Consider the following 17,112-nt stretch of genomic DNA (forward strand, 5'->3'; position numbering starts at 1 on the left):
CGGTAAATGTAAAAGTGTAAAAGTTGTGTTGTTGAAATGTGAACCACGTCACCTCTTCCTGCTGCACGTGTGTCTTCGTGCACATTCTGGGTGAACACAAATGCTACAAATAGACTTTGAGACCAGCTCATTAAAACATTATTGTGTCGCATCATTAGGGGACCCCAAATCCACAGGGTCACTGTTTGTCCGGTTGTTGCCAAATTCCTGCTGCAAGAGTAATAATTGATATTATTGGTTTAAATAAAATCCCCCAGCACTGTCTGTTGCTTCCCTAGAAAGCCTGACCTTCAGTTGGATGAAGCACAGGCCCGGCTGACTGAAGCGTTTTGTTTGATCAATAAAATCCTTCAAGTTGCTTAAATTGCTTTTAATGAACCCAGTGTTTGATGTCTGATTTAGTTTCTGTGAGGTTTGCTTTTCCTCCTGCGTTTCCTGTGTTTTATCCTGTTAAATTTGTGCATCCCAGCGTTTCCACCCACATACTAGTATAGTAACTTGTGGTATATCCTGCCCTCTGTGATGCAGCGTGAGCGATGGTGCTTCTGAGGTCAGTGTTGAATGTAGCAGCAGTGGTTCCTGGAGTTATGTTTGGGGACGCTCAGGGATTTTTTGGTCACGGGATTTCATTTGGGCCTCGACTAAAGAAGTGCAATTATTGGAAATGAGATTTAATGATACAGAGGTTCTAATAACGGCAGACAAACACGGGTTCAGAATGACTCACTCAAGATTTACATCTCACAATAAAATCATTCGGTTTCTGACAATGGGGCATCACATCAAACATAAATCCATTTTTGATGACATGGGAAGCTTTCTTGGCCCCCTGCTGGTTTTCAGAAGAGTAAATGTGTTGAGCACTGATGATATTGTAGCCTGCTGTGTTTCTAAAATGACACCAAATGGCATTTTCATAATGTCTTGCTTCTACAAGTTGACACAATTCCAGTTAATAGATACATATTAGTCAGGACATTAATACGTGGAAGAAACTGTGTTTGTATTTCATTTTAAATTTGTGAAAATGTTAGGTTTAAATGACAGAAGAAATGAGCTGCAGACTGTAATTACTTTTGAAAATTTTGGTTTAAATGCAGCCGCCATTGAATATGGAAAAAAATGAAGCGTCGATGCAGCTTCCTTGTGCCTGGGTTCAAATCCGGCCTGTTGGAAATCATTGTTCTACTCCAGCCTAGAGTTAGACATCAAACAAATGGCATTTTGAGCTATTTTATAATGTCCCAAAGTGTAGAACATTATGCAAGCAATTTATTTTACTATGTTAACAGCATATAAAAATATACATAATATGGTATATTATCATGCCAAAGTATTAATAGCTAAAAACAATATAGAAAACATGGTGCCAACCTTTTTTTGTTTTTGGTCTCCCAGGCAGTTTAATTTGTTTGGCAAATTATTACAAAAATGATGTTGTCGCCATTAGGTTTTATTTAGTCACTTATTTATTTCAATGTTTTATATTTATTTATTTTTCACTTTTATTTGTATTTATTTATTCATTTTGATGTTTACGGAAATGTTGGCTCCCAGATGTCTGTGGTGAGCAATAAATGGCCAAATACATTTTTCATTTCTTGGTGACTTGTGGGACAGAAGTTGTCTCACATCTCAGCTGCTGGAGTGTCACTGCAAATACCACATGGAAACTCAGAAACTCGGAAAGGACCATAGAAAGATACATTTAAAAAAAAAGACTGACTGTAATGGCTTGAAAGGAAGTTATGCATTTTCCCATTGGACTAAAACCACTGGCTGCTTGACAGACAGGAAAATAACTGGTCACCACCAGCACCTACTTGCCAAACTGCTTTTATGGTCTGTTAATACTGTGCTTTATTTCTTTAATTGTGTTAAAGGAAAACTATAACGTTATAGGAAATATGCTTATTGGCTTTTTTATTTTGTCACATTTAAAAAAAAAAGAGCATCATCATCATCATATGGTAAAGATGAAGTGACCGTTGTAGCGACTTTTATTAGTCTCGTCTTCACGTCTTCACCTCACCTGGCTGTCCTTTCTCTGTCTTCCGGTCTCAGGCATGTTATGGCATCCTGAAGGTGCCCCAGGGGAACTGGCTGTGTCGAACGTGTGCGCTGGGCGTCCAGCCCAAATGTCTGCTCTGCCCCAAGAGAGGGGGGGCCCTCAAGCCCACCCGCAGTGGAACCAAGTGGGTCCACGTCAGCTGTGCCTTATGGATCCCTGAGGTGAGACCCAAACTCAGTCTTGTCTAAATTATTCTATTACTTGTAACATTGTAATCAGTAAATTCCGGTTATTAAGCAGTTCATTGTTCCATTTTTGTCATACATGCTGTCAGCCAGCCGCTAATTTCTGTCGATTTGATGCATCTAAAAAAAGAAAGAAAGGCATAAAGTGCATCCAGAAACTATTCACAGCACTTGACTATTTTCACATTTTGTTATGTTACAGCCTTATTTCAAAATTGACCTAATTCATTATTTGCCTCCAAATTTTACAAACAATACCTCATAATGACAACGTGAAAGAAGTTTGTTTGAAATCTTATTAAAAATAAAAAACGAAAAGAATCACATGTACATAAGTATTGACAGCCTTTGTTGAAGCACCAATTTCTGCCTCAAGTCTTTTAGAGTGTGATGCTACAAGCTTGGTACTTGGGCAGTTTCTCCCATTGTTCTTTGCAGTACCTCTCAAGCTCCGTCAGGTTGGATGGGGACTGTTGGTGCAAAGCCATTTACAGATCTCTCCAGAGATGTTCAAGCAGGTTCAAGTCTGGACTCTGGCTGAGCCACTCAAGGACACTCACAGAGTAGCCCCTCCTTTGTTATCTTGGCTGTGTTCTTAGGGTCCCCACAGCATGATGCTGCCACCATCGTGCTTTACTGTAGGGACGGTATTGGCGAGGATGGTGAGCGGTGCCTGGTTTCTCCCAGATGTGACACTTGGCGTTCAGGCCAAAGATTTCAATCTTTGTTTCACCAGACCAGAGGATTTTGTTTCTCATGGTCTGAGAGTCCTTCATGCATCATGTTCCTTTTACTGAGGAGCAGTTTCTGTCTGGTCCCTCTACCATTCAGGCCTGATTGGTGAATGATGGAGGTTGTTCTTTTGGAAGGTTCTGGAAGGGCAGGATATATCAGTCTCCACAGAGAAACACTTGTAGCTCCTTCAGCGTGACCATGAAGGTCATCTCCCTGACTAACGTGCTTCTTTCGATCACTGTTTGGATGGGCAGCCCGGCCTCCATTTACGGATGATGGAGGCCGCTGTGCTCACTGGAACCTTCAATGCTGCAGAAATGTTTCTGTACTATTCTCCAGATCTGTACCTCGATACAATCCTGTCTCTGAGGTCGACATAACAAAATGTGGAAAAGGTTGAGGGCTGGGAATAGTTTCTGGATGCACTGTATAGGCCCAGTATTCAGCTGTGGCTGCACCTGGGTGTTTTCAGAATCCCAGTCGCACACAGCTCTTAGGAGTCAAGACGCCTTTCGGCTGCACCCTGTGCCACTGTTGATGGAAAGATTGTCGTCCCTGTCTCCTCCTTTACCTCTGTGCTGACTACTGGGGCAAAGTGGTTCTAGAGAGCAAATGGCTGTTGTTTACATTTACAGGGCTGCAGAAATTCTTGTATTCTACATCTGCTAAGTGGTCAGTGCAGTCAGTAAATACGTATTATATTGGTTTACTGTGTGTGTGGGGTGACTGTGTCTAAAAACAAGTACGCAAACATGCTGCTCTTGGACGAGCTGTCTGCACCATGGAATTACAAAATGGAAAGGAAAACCACCTGAAAGCACTTGAAAGACTGTGAGGTGTGAGACATGATTGGATGAAGACCCACACACTACTTATTTACACTGCCACACTTGCATCGCCTCCAAAAAGACTGCATCCGTTTCTGGCTCGGCTCAACATGTTTCCATTTTCGAACGAATCTATTTAACAGCAAGGGGACCTGGTGGCTCAGTGAGCGTTGGATTGGGATGCAGAAGGCTGCGGGTTCAAATCCCACTCCACCAGGCGTCCCGAGCCCGGATTGAAACGCGGAACACGTTTCGCTGTGGCGGCCCCCTAAAAGGACAAGCCCAAAGCCGTTGATCTATTTAAGACCAAAGAGAAAGGAAGAACTACTAGTTATGTCTCTGTGGTAATATGTAGTTACTATATTGAATGTTTGACACTGGCATTACCCTGGCAGACGGTAAAAAACACTGCCAAGAGGATATTGCACTTTTTGGGTCACTCTATGGTTCATTCATAGGATCACATGGTTTGTCATTTTTGAATTTGCTTTATGAGCTCAAAGCAATAAATTGTTTGGGTCAGTCTTAAAAGATGACCTATGGTACTTTTCGAAATGAACAGCATCAGCAACAAGGAACTGAATCTGCTCACGGATAACATCTGCCCGTTCGTCTGTGCTGCGAATAAACAAACCCGAGACAGACACACAGACGTGACCTGTTTCTTTATATGGTTTTTTGTTTGTTTGTTTGTTTGTTTTTTAAATAGAAATTAGCTTCAAGAGCCCTGAATTATTGCAGATCTTCTGCATGAGAGGTTAAGATTACTGGCCGAAATAATTATTTGAAGCATTTGGGGTTAAGTTTGTTAAAAAAATGTCGACTTGGTATTTTGGAATCAAGACGCTCGTCTCGCAGTGGAGCGACGTGTCTGGCTGATGTGTCTTTAATCGTGTTTGGTTTATGGCACAGGTAGAAAGCTAATCCAGGTTGCAGAATGACAGACACTGAACATGAGAGAACACAATTCATTGCTGGAATTAGTGCCTGTTATTGGATTCTTGATAATGTGACTCTGTTAGAAAATGGCCGACGTTGTTCTTTCAGCTGAAGGGTGTTCGCGCTCTGCAAAGCTTTTGCTTCAGTCAGTGTGGAGAAGAGGGATGATTACAGCAATCTGCAACTCTTTCAGTCCAGATAGTTTGTGACATGGAAATGAACTTGTAGTAACCTGAAACATGGAGGTTTACAGGCAGTGTGGCCTTGATTTTGAGAAACATGCACCTGTCAGTTTGTTTTTTTCTTCCTTCTTTTTTCACCAGGGTTTTCTTGTTTACTGTAAACGTGCGAGGCGTCACTCCGAACCGTCTGCAGATAATGTCAATTGATTCACACGGGAACCTGTTTGTCGAGCGTGCGCCCAAGCAGCTGCTTGTTTTGACGTGATGTCTTGATGATGCCATTCGGAATCGGCTCCAAATAGTTATAAAGCAGCCGCTCATTTCAGCGGTTCGGGGGGATGGATGTTGCTTCACGCCTTGCACACCTTTAAACCATTAAAGACGCTCTCGTGCGTCTTCAGCCTATTCAGCAGCAGATTTCTCAGCAATCGAGTGGCGTTTGGCACCTCAAACCTTTTACTTCTAATTGCCTTCTGTCACCCTTGATTGGGCTAATTGTTTTCGTTGCTCTGTTCGCTTTTGTTTTCTCTTCCCACCACAGAGTTGGGGGGTGTTGGGTAGGTGGGGGGGGGGGGGGGGGGGGGGTTAATTTGCATGTCCGTGCTGCTTTGTGTGTTTGTGCACACATCCAATCGGTTATGTGTATGGTTGCAGGAGCTTAGAAGGTGATGCTTCCAATCGTGTACACAAATAAACACATCTTCACACCAGCTAGTAGGTTTACTGAATGTGATAGCAGTGGAAATTTCTGTGTGTGTGTGTGTTTTTCATAGGAAATGTTGGATTGGATGCAGTGTGTGTGTGTGTGTGTGTGTGCGCCCCACTGCTGTGTTGTGTACGTCTCACCACTAGTGAGAGAGGTCTCTCTTTAAATCAGTTTGATGTGACGTGCGCACACATAGATTCACACACTCCGAGACGCGTACCCCCTCTTTTTGAAACGCGTTCTCGTCCCACTTCCACTGAAGTGACTCCAGATTTTGTCACTTTTTCATCTGCTGGCTTTGTAATACAAAGTAACTGGGGCTAAAACGATTAGGGATTATGTGTGTATTATGATAAGCGTGCATGTGCTCGCACACTAGTAAATGGAAAGCAGATTTTTAGAGTATTTTGAGTATCTAGAAGACAAGGTGGAGGAATGGGTACGTGCGTCCACATGTGCTGTTAGTGTCATAGTTGAGAACAATCCGATCAATTAACTGCAGCACTGATTGATCAGCTGGTGCAGCAACTGGGAAAAAAAGGAGCGAGCGCTGATGGTGACGGCTGTGGCATCATTTCCTGAATTGCACATCTATGGACATCCCCAGTGGAGCTAAACGTGACCCTTACTCCTATTCCATCATGACAGCAAGGCCCAAGGTTTTTGGTTTTGTTCTGCGGATGAGCAGAGGAAGAGAGGGAAAAAAAGAAATCGGATGGAAGGACGAGTGGAACGAGAGAGCGAGTGGGGCTGTGACCTGCGGGAAATCATTCATTAGGACAAGTGAGAGAGGGCCATGCCGCAAATATGAGAGTAAGTGAACGTGAAGGTGGCGGAATGGTTTTTGGGAAAGAAAATACAGCTGAAGGAAGGAAGGAAGAAGTGGCACTGGCTGTGTTTTGCATGGCTGCTTGGCACAGGTCAGTGACTTGTTGGTTGTATTTGGCCAAAGCGATGGTGAATGGGCCACAGAGAGAGTGAGTCACACTGGGCTTTGCAACAATGTTTTTCCAAAGAGCACATGTGTCCCTGCTCTGGCTCGTGCGATGGACTTTCTAGCCCAGAACCCAGACACTCAAATAATCCAGGCTCGAATGAGTGGATCATAACCTTTGAGTCTAAGGTTCGGTTGAAGCGTTGATGTTGATCCAAAGTTGCAGCTCAACATAAAAGCATCTGTAATAAGAAAGTTATTTTGCTAAACCATTTCATCTCCTTGTTTTGCAGAATTTCAAAATGACCAACAGTCAAATACCCAAACAAATTAGACTTTGCAGCAAATATTCACATTTGAGAACCGTCTTTTTAATTTAAAAATTGGTTAACGCATTTATGATTATCACATTTTTAATTATCACATTATCTGCTGATTTGTTTTAGCACTAAAAAAGAATCATAATTGTCATGATTTAGCACAGACGAAGAAAAGAATCCTTAGCGTTTCACTGAGGTCAGGTTTCATTTTAAAAAGAATCCCAGGAAACGCGATTCATCTCCACAGATTATTCATCACAAACTGCTTTGTGTCACATTCTTCTCTGGTCCCTGTAGGTGAGTATAGGCTGTCCAGAGAAGATGGAGCCAATTACCAAGGTGTCCCACATCCCAGCCAGCCGCTGGGCTCTGTCCTGCAGCCTGTGCCGAGAACACACGGGAACCTGCATACAGGTATGTCACCTGCTGCCTTTCACAAAATGCCTTAGAATGAACATCGCCCACTTTCAAACTCAGGTTCTGCTTGGAAAAAAGGTCGGTTGCATACTAGATGAACTGTTGTCACGTTTATGGTTATTCAAGCCTGTGACACAACAAAACAATAACTGGGTGTCTGTCAGAGTCTGTCGCTTGTACCGTTGCCACTAATTGGACAGTTGTTTTCATTCATCCATCCAGAGACTCTTACAGCAACACATGTTCGATTGGTTTGCGGTTTGTGTATCCGCAGCGTTTGGTCTTCTGTTTTCCCTTTCTGAATGAAGACCACCTGCTGGAATGGCGAGTTATTTCCTCACACACATGCACCGAATATATGTCTTTAAAATGTGTGTTTGTGTCCTGCTTTTCGCCCTGGACAAAGGCGACGTTAGGTGACACAGCAGTCGGCCTTTGTCGCTGTCTCGTCTTTGCGTTTTGATGGCTGCCATTCTTTACTTAAGGCCCATAAAGATGCACAGCTTCATCCATTCTTCTCCTCTCCTCCCTTTTCTTGTTCGTCTTCAAATTCAAAGGAAAAATGCTTTTGACTTATTCCTTTTATGCAGTGACATTAAAGTCGAGGTCCACTTCCTGTTTCGCAACCTCTTTAAAATCAGAAATAAAGCCTTCCGGGCACACGCACAACAAAATCGATGAAATATGTAGTGAGAGTCTAGAGTAGAAACTGAGTTTCCACACGTAGCCAAAGTGTTTCTTAAGAACGCAGATCGCCTTCGCTGTTAGACTCCTGCTGAGTGCGGGCGCATCCATTTGAACCTGCAGCTCTTTAACATGCTGCTGAGTACGCAAACAAAACCCCCGCTGACTCACTAACCTTAACCCACTTTACAGCTATTAGCCTGAGCAGCATTAAACGTGCCCTCAAGGTGAACTGGATTCCTAAAGCCCCGTGTGTGTGTGTGTGAGAATGTATTAACGTGCAGAGTGTATACATGTGCGCACGGTGTAGATGAACAGGAGTGTGTCCTGGTGATTGCGTTTGTGAGGGTGTTTGCTGTCACAGACCGTCTCTCTTGTTCCTGCTTCTATAGCTGGAGGCAGGCAGTTGCACACACACACACACACACACACACACACACACACACACACACACACAGCATGTTGATGCAGCTGGACCATGGGCAGCAAAATCCTGAGTATGCATTATTATACAGTAGGGAGATAGATAAATTGGAAGGCTGTAGCTCAGTTGGTAGAGCAGTTGCCCATGAGCCACACGGTCAATGGTTCGATTCCCAGTCCTCCTCGCTGTCCCTGGGCAAGACGCTGAAGCCCGAGTTACTGTCACTTTGGATAACGATGTCTGCTGAATGACTAGTTGTAATTGAAATTAGAAAGTTGTCTGTAGAGTTTCAGAGTTTCATCTTATTTCTTTCACACATTAGCTGTGGGCTTTTGTTATTCCAAAGGTTTTTGACTATGTCTTTATTAACTACAATCCACACTGTGAATTAGACGTTAATACATCGATATAAATTCACATGAACCTCAACTTCTGTGTCTTTAGCCAATTTACCAGTATGTTACAGCTAAAACTGTAAAGTACAGTTTGTTCCTGTCCGTTTGGTCATTTCATCTTTTGGTAATTTGCTAAAACACGTCCTTGTCCTGTTTGTTGTCAGGTGCCGACTCTTCCTCTGGTAATGACATTTGAGCACCTCAGAGTGTTCCGAACAGTATATTTGTCTTTAATGATCCACTGTATTAATTAGTAACTTTGCCAAGTGTAATGAGGCTCCTAATGTGTCCTCTATTAGGAGACAGTGCACTGCAAAGGTCAGCCAGTCAAGCCTGTACTGTATTTGTCAAAGCTCGCAGAGTCCGTGTGTGAGAGTCGGTGATAGGGGAAAGCGTTCCAACTTTTCTGGAAATGGGTTTTGAAAATTAGGACCTTGTAACAAGCCTGTTGGAGGGTCCGTTATTGGGTTAGGAATTCATGTTGGAGGGCAGCAAAAAAAAAGTTATTTTGTTGGATTATTAGTAAAACCTAATTTAGCTTCAGTGTGAGCTGCAGCAAGATGGCGGGTTAAGTAAATATTGACTGTAAAGGCACTTTACAGAAACAAAAAGGTAAAAGACTGTTTCAAGGAATCAATTCTTTACATGACAGACGTCTCGTTTACCCCTTTGAGTTTGACATGAAAAGCTTATATTCAGACAAACCAAATGTCTGAGAGAACAGAGAAGGAAAATAGAGATGCTTCATGTCAGCCTTGATTCCCACTGGGTATGAAAATCCTTTAATGTTTGTGGATTTGGGGAAAACCGTGTGATGAGTTTTGGCACTGATGCACTAAATCTGGGCTGTCAAGTCTTCAAATCCATGATTTCATCAGGATTTTCTTCACTTGCCGCAGTGGGAACGAAAAGATAGAAATTCACGGCAAATGTGTCGCCTTAAAGCGGTGACCTCACCTCCTGCTTCCAAGCGATCGCAAATTTAATGCTTTACATTAAATACATCAGCGTTAATCTCAACTTTGCGAGTAGGTGTATTGTATAAGTGTAGGATTTAATTTAACTAGAAAATCTCACATTTACCAAATTGATAATTATACGCGCAGTTCTGTCTCGTGGAGCGAGAGAGAATATGATTAAACCTGATTATCTTTTTTTCCACCGTTGCTTTGCGCTTGAAGATTTCTGCACAAATAAACATGTTGTTCTCCACAAACACCCAGAAGTACTCCGAGTCAGCGTGGGCACTGCTAAAACATTATTAGTGAAATCCTGCCAGAGCCGAGCAGGTGCAGCTGAAAAGGCCAGATGAGTAGTTTTTTTTTTTTTCCTGATGACTCTGCTCATAACCAAACAACAGATCTAGCCGGCTCCACGCTGCGCTCAACCTTTTGCCTTTTGACACCAAATAAGTGAGACCAGCTGCAGTGGGCTCACTGTGACATTTGTGGAAGTTTGTAATGAAAATGGGTTTACAGCAGAGACCTTTGACTGTAAGTCCCCTTTTTATAAGGACGATGTATTTATTGTGTAAGTTTACTGCCTTTATGTGGACTGAGGATTGAGTTTTTCCACACTTTAAAACCCTGTTATTGACAAGTGTGCATCATATTAGATAAGCGAAACATTGAGTTTCACATGGAAAAGCAAAAATAATGACACAGGCTAAATGACACGCTGCTCCACTAGGGTGATGCGTTTCTTTTTAACCAGTGAGGCTCAGATTTACTGTAACTTTGCACATGCGGACGATCTCCCGGTGATATTATGGCAGCGGGTTCCACATTCATCGAATTCAATGATCCACGTGCTGCAAATGTCAATAAAATAAATGCCACAAAATGCATCTGTAGACCTGCGCAGCCCAAAACTGTCCACTGACCCTCATGGCTCAGTCACATCCAACTCAGACTTTTTCCATCCTCTTCAGCAACCACAAACCAACTTGCTGCCTGGAGCTTTCGTTTGTGCACATGTGCAACACGTTGATATGCGCAGCTAGTGTGTGACCAGAGCTTTACCTTCAGTGGTCTCTATTACATGTATAATGTATAATAATATATAACAACATGACATTTTTGCCCAAGTTTCAAGATGTCTGACACTTCAGAGTAATGCAGATTAGTGGGATTTAGTTTCTCATCCACAAATCATTGGAAAGGCCGTTAAACTGATCCCATGCACCATAATATTTTTATGCCTCCACTCTATTAACTGTTTGTATTGTTTGTCCGTCTGCCTGTTGTCCCTAATGTTAATATCTCAGGACCATCTTAAAATGACTTGCACACAGTAATGAACACGTCACACGTATCACACTTGTCCTATTCTTGTCAACACAATACTGTATCTCAGCAACGCCACAACCATGAGGCGGTGATTCTAGTTTACATTTAAAAGTTTGATTGATATTTGTATCTAAATGTAATCTGTTTTATTGTGTTGGTATTTTTAATCTTTTATTCGTGTGCATTGGTCTCACTGTCCTACAGTCTCATACTTTTCTGTCTTATTGCACTCGTTTCGTGTGCCCTATTGTCAACTTCTTATTTATTATTATCATTATTATTATTTTATTTTAAACACTCTTGTTTAGTGGACTTTATCACTTTTTTTTGTCTGTTTTTAATGTTTTGTGTTATTGCCTGGTTCACTTTTTAATCAACTTCCTGTCTTCTGTAAAGCACTTTGAATTGCATTCATCTGTACGAAAGGTGCTATATCAGTAAAGTTTCCATTTGATCGATTGATAATAAAGATAAACTTCTTAGCCAACCCCAAGTTTGCAGCCTCACACATATTACATGTGCAGACACAGGCTGACAATGATGGACTTGTTTACCTCGCACCAATGACCTACTTTAGCTCAAAATCACTGTGTTATTGTTGAGGGTACAACAGGAAGTGGTAAGAAAAACTCGCAGCGCAGACTAAGTTATAGGATATTTTCACAAGTTTCACCTCTTTCAAGCATCAGTGGTACATTAGGCTTTTCTGTTACCAAAAGAGCTGCGGCTTTTAGACTCTAGAGTAGCAGAAAGCAGCTAAACCAGGGAGGACAGAGACGAACCGAGAGAGAGGAAAATGGTAGATTTCCAGACGATCAAGTCCCATCAGTCAGGTTTTTGTTTTCTGTGCTCATAAACAGTGAGGGAAGTCACCATGAACTGTAGTGAAAAGGTCCAACCTGCACACACACACACACACTCACACAGACACACACACCAAAATCACACTGTGCCTGGAGGGACTCAGCAGGAGGCCGCCTCCTAGTATGGCCTGTAATGGATAGCACTAATACACATGCTCGCTCACTCTCTCTCTCTCACACACACACACATGCACACACACGCACACGTCCCAGTTTACCAGACGAAATGGGGGAACTGTGTTTGTTGTGACTTGGCTTGTCTTTCTGCTTTGCTGCACTTGTATTGGAACCTTGATAACACAAGAAATGGAGCGAAAATGACACTTTAAAACAAATAGTTGTGACAAAGTCTCTGGGAAGTTGGAAAGAAAACAAATGCGAGACAGAATTAACACTTAATGGTTTTTCAGGTTTCTTTCTGTTTCCTGTAATGAATCTGCTGCATCCTGTTCTATTTCCTATTCTGGTTCCTGTACATTCTTTTTTTTTTTTTTTTAACTTCCCACACTTATTAATTTCTCGCTCACTCCCTGTATCATATGGCCTCTGTCTCCCCCTCCTAGTGCTCCATGCCCTCCTGTATTGTGGCCTTCCATGTGACGTGCGCCTTTGACCACGGCTTAGAGATGAGGACCATCCTGGCCGAGAACGATGAAGTGCGCTTTAAGTCTTTCTGCCTGGAGCACAGTAGTACAAACATCAACAACGCCGCTGCGACCAGTCTGAATACCACCACCACCAACATAGCACATAGTGCAGCCAAACCTGAATGGGCCTCCGCCGGTGTCGGCTCAGAGCTCCGACCGGACCACCAGCAGCAGCATCAGCCAAAGGCCAGCAGCGACTTGGAACAGAGGACAGTGTCGCACCCGGTTTCTGTGTCTGCATCAGAGCGAGCTGAGCGGGACCAGCTGGAGAGAGAGAAGGTGAGCCAGCGGAAACAAAAGCTCCAGGAGCTGGAGGATGAGTTTTACCGACTGGTGGACCCCAGAGAGGTGGCTGAAAACCTGGGGCTGCCTCTTTCCCAGGTATGTTAAACCATATCACACTATAAATACCGTGATTTGACTTATGAAATGAAAGTGAATGATCCTGGAAAGTCCTCATCCACAGTAGCTGGGACACCTGCTCTTGCTCTTGCTCTTTTAGTTATTGACTCAGGTATATATGACACTCAGACGCAGTGAAAAGGTTGAGTTTAATTTAGTTATGAAAATTCTGCACAATACAAACCGGTACGGAGTCCCGGTACATTTAACAGTAACTGAACTGTAAACTGTCAAAAGTGTGACTTGGCTTTAAAAAGATTGGACAGTGTTTGATAAGGGACAACCCCAGTCAACAGCACAGTTCCCTGTCACTGTTTCCGAATACACGGCTGACCTACACTCCTTGAACGCACCACCAGTGCTGCTGCCGACAGCCTGAGGCTACTTTTAGTGCTGGTCCCTCCACATGAAGACGTGCACAAAGGCTGCGATGTGTTCACTTGCTACAGGAACTGAGGAAATATCTGATGTCTAGGAGGTTGCATATAATTTGTGGACATCAGGGAGGTGCCATTATAATGTGGGAGATTCCCAGACATGTGCGATGTCTGCTAATTGTTACTGTAAGATAGACCTGGAAGGGCAAACAGCTCTGCTGTGTACTTTTCCAGGTGGGGGGCAAGCAAATGCACTTTGCAAATGCAGTGGAGTGGGGATGTTATTGACGTTTCTAGTCATTAGTTAGGGGACAGCAATGAAGAACAGTGCACCAGAATAAAATGAAAGAAATTGTTATCTAAACATTAGAGCATTTTTAAACTTTTTTTCATTTTGGATTCACAACAGGGAATCAATAAGAAGTCGAATTGTAATCACAACCAGAACTGATGGCGTCAGCAGCACTGCACATCAGAAGATTGCAGACCTATATTTAAAGAGTAAAAGTCTAATATGCATTATTTTAAAAATGTAGTTTTTAGTACATTTGTAGGCAAGATAGTGATAGTAAACTATAGTACTGTGTAGCAGCTGATCAGGAGCTCGTATTCATATCGCACGGTCCAAAATTACACGGTTTCTGAGCAATTATATGAAATAATGACTGATACTTTGGTATTTGAAGTACATTTTTTAAGTATTTTGTTTTTATTTAAGGTGGACTTTGTGTATCAGTTCTGGAAGTTGAAGAGGAAGGCCAACTTTAATCGACCTCTGGTGACCTTAAAGAGGGACGAGGTGGACAACCTGGCCCAGCAGGAGCAGGACGTCCTCTACAGGCGCCTCAAACTCTTTACACACCTCCGACAGGACCTGGAGAGGGTGAGTGAGAGATTCATGTTTTTGCCACGAAGCCTGAGGGACATTGTGCGTTGGTGCTTTGTGCAGTGTATTCAGACTGGAGGTGATTTGTGTGTGTCTGTGTGTGCGTGTGTGTGTGCGTGCATGTTTTCAGTGCTTGTTCCAGCACGTTTTTTGATGATTTTAAAGGGTAATTTAGATTTTTCAGTGTTAATTAAAAAGATCATTGACAGTATTGTATAAATGTTGATTTTTGCTTTCATGAATATTAACGTCACATTAATGAATAGCCTGAAGGATGAAGGCTTGATGAAATGGCTGAATGATGTAATGAATGATTGAATGATAGCCCACTGTTGAAAAATGATAATCCACCCACTGCACAGAATCCTGTTTTTTTTTTTTCTGTGATCTGTGTTCATGCTGACGGTTCAGTAAAAGCTCATCAGTGCAGAGCGTTGAGGAGGAATGTTCTCAGACCGGCTGTCTCGATGAAACACTCGGAAGTGGGTTGGTTTCCTTGTCTCTAGCTTTGGGACAAACAGACTATTGCTTCAGTCTCAGGTGGCCCAAAGCACAGGTGTAGCATATTTACAGGAAGTCTCCTGGGACATGGAAACTTACCTTTGTAGCAGAATAGCCTGCATGTGAATGGTACCAACTGGGTGTAGTTGACAGAGTTTCCTCATTTTTTTCTGTGAATCTCAGGGTCTGCTTGGGGAGACTCTTGTGTTGGAGTTCCCTAAAGAAAAAAAGATGGTTATATTTGTGCAGCTGCATGTCACAGAGACGAAGGCTTTGATTTGGAGTCTATGGAGGTATCCCAGAGAGGGTCCTGCCAGGTGGTCTTTAAATTTTGAGGTTCTCCACCACATTTTCCAGTATTAATCATTAGAGATCCTGCTAAAAGTGCGATGATCATTAAATTATACAGTTGCATCTTTAGATCTGAAGTTGAATTGATTTGCTTGTCGTGGACCTCAAGGTGAATGGGGTGGACATTTGTCAACTGGTTCCCCTGCTCCTGGTGAATTGGATCAGGAGGTAGAGGGGGCGGATTCCAGAAAGACCTGTTAAATCCATATGTGCACTAGAGTTAGACCCAATGACTCGCTGAGACCCCTGACTGCGTCCCATGGGGAGGTTGGGGACATGAAATCCAAGTGTTCTGTTCCTCTAAGGACCAGATGTTCAAGTACAGCTGTGTCTGATGTGGTGACCACAATAGACGCATCTGCTGGACAACACCAGTGTAGGTGGCTTTTAAGAGTAAGAAGGGGGCTTTTCAGCCTTGGTTATCCCAGAAAACAGCAGATATTAGCAGGCCAGAGGGGCAGCAAGTTCAGAGGGGGCATCCTTTGAGATCTCAAAGGATGCAAAGGGTAGTTAGATTCGTTCCACTGTGTTCTAGATATTGTTGCAATGTCGTGATTGATGCATTTCTAGCTGTTAATATTCAAGCTTAATTCCATTGAAGCAACAACGTTAAAGTTATCACTTTGCAGAACAATAGTAAACACTGAAATGGTCTGTTTTCAGCAGCTGTGATCATGGAGAAAAGGTTGACATCAGGTATTTAATAAATGCTAGTTATTCATCCGGTATCTCAGTGTAAACCTGAACTACAGATTTGAGGTCAGTTCCCCGACTGCCCTCAGTATCATAACTGAATGCTAACCACTATGTAAATGTCCTTGCTCGGGTTCTTGGGTTGGCTATGGCCATGACCATCACCTCAGTGCAGAAACACGTTCAAGGTGCTCTGATGGCTGATCGGCATTCAATGCAGCGGCACTGTCAAAGCGTCTGTCTGACCCCGCGACCTTCCCTGCAGAATCTGAGTGGGAATCTCAGGTTTGCACAAATGTTTTATATCGTTGCCACAATCGAAAACACGTGGTATCACATGGCATTTGCTTACTCTCTGATACTGAATCTTCCAAAAACTAAAGTCAATGTTGAAAAAAGTTTCCCCCACAAACCCCTTCGGCAGCCAGTTTGAATGTGTTTAGCAGCATTTTCTTCGGAGCTAAATGATCCTGTATACTCACTTGTGCACACTTTGCAGTCGGCTTTCCTCGGTTCGGTTCAGTTCGGCTGGTTCAATTTGGCTCACAGCAGGAGAACCTTTTGGCAATTAGGTGTTTGCATATCAACCGAATGAACCACTATCCTGTAACAAAGTAGAAGGATAAAATCCAAACACAGGAAATAATTGGAAGACATATTTTAATTGCTCATTGGTTTTCCCATTTAGCCTCAGCTGGAGGGGCCATATTCATAAACAGTGGACTTTTTATTAGATCTTTGAATGAGTGAGCTCTGCTCAGCTTCCCACAGGGTTCATCTGACTTTTAGCTGACAGTTTCCCACCTTTTGACTTGAAATGATGGCGTGAAAAACAAAACATCATTTCCAACAAAGTGTGTGTGCCAGATATACACAGATCAGCCACAACAGTGATTTTTTTTTTTTAAATAATTACTTTAATAATTTGCCATAATTAGTATTGTTTAAAATACAGAGTTTTCTTTGTGGAGTACTTTTATTTCTGCTCAGAACTGTTAAATGAATAAAAGAGTTGAAGTAGTACTTGTAGTGGAGAATTGTTTTGTTGCACTTCTTCCACCTCCGTACACGATGCATCACATCATGCTGAGTATGGGGCTGTGGCCATGCTGAGACCCTTGTCCTCTAACACATGGACTGCAGATCAAATAATCTAACAGAACTGACTGAGCCGTATGTTACGAGGCTGTATGGGACTTTTAATATCCAGTTTTTTCTGTGATGGAACATTGCTCTGCAGAGGTTTTGATTCCTATAGACTTGCCTAACTGTAGACATACCATAG

At 42.7% G+C, this 17,112-nt stretch overlaps 1 protein-coding gene across 2 annotated transcripts in view; it reads left to right on the forward strand.

The window, feature by feature from the left end:
- The window catches only part of jade2 (jade family PHD finger 2), a 175,653-nt gene that overhangs the window by 93,522 nt on the left and 65,019 nt on the right, over window positions 1-17,112 (forward strand). For both annotated transcript variants that reach the window (XM_067492162.1, XM_067492161.1), the window contains exons 7-10: window positions 2,065-2,232; window positions 7,197-7,313; window positions 12,534-12,998; window positions 14,115-14,279. In XM_067492162.1, coding sequence (XP_067348263.1) covers window positions 2,065-2,232; window positions 7,197-7,313; window positions 12,534-12,998; window positions 14,115-14,279 — 915 coding nt within the window. The remainder of the gene's footprint in view (window positions 1-2,064; window positions 2,233-7,196; window positions 7,314-12,533; window positions 12,999-14,114; window positions 14,280-17,112) is intronic.

Source organism: Channa argus, chromosome 22 (assembly GCF_033026475.1).
Source record: "Channa argus isolate prfri chromosome 22, Channa argus male v1.0, whole genome shotgun sequence".
NCBI classification, from domain to species: Eukaryota; Metazoa; Chordata; class Actinopteri; order Anabantiformes; family Channidae; genus Channa; species Channa argus.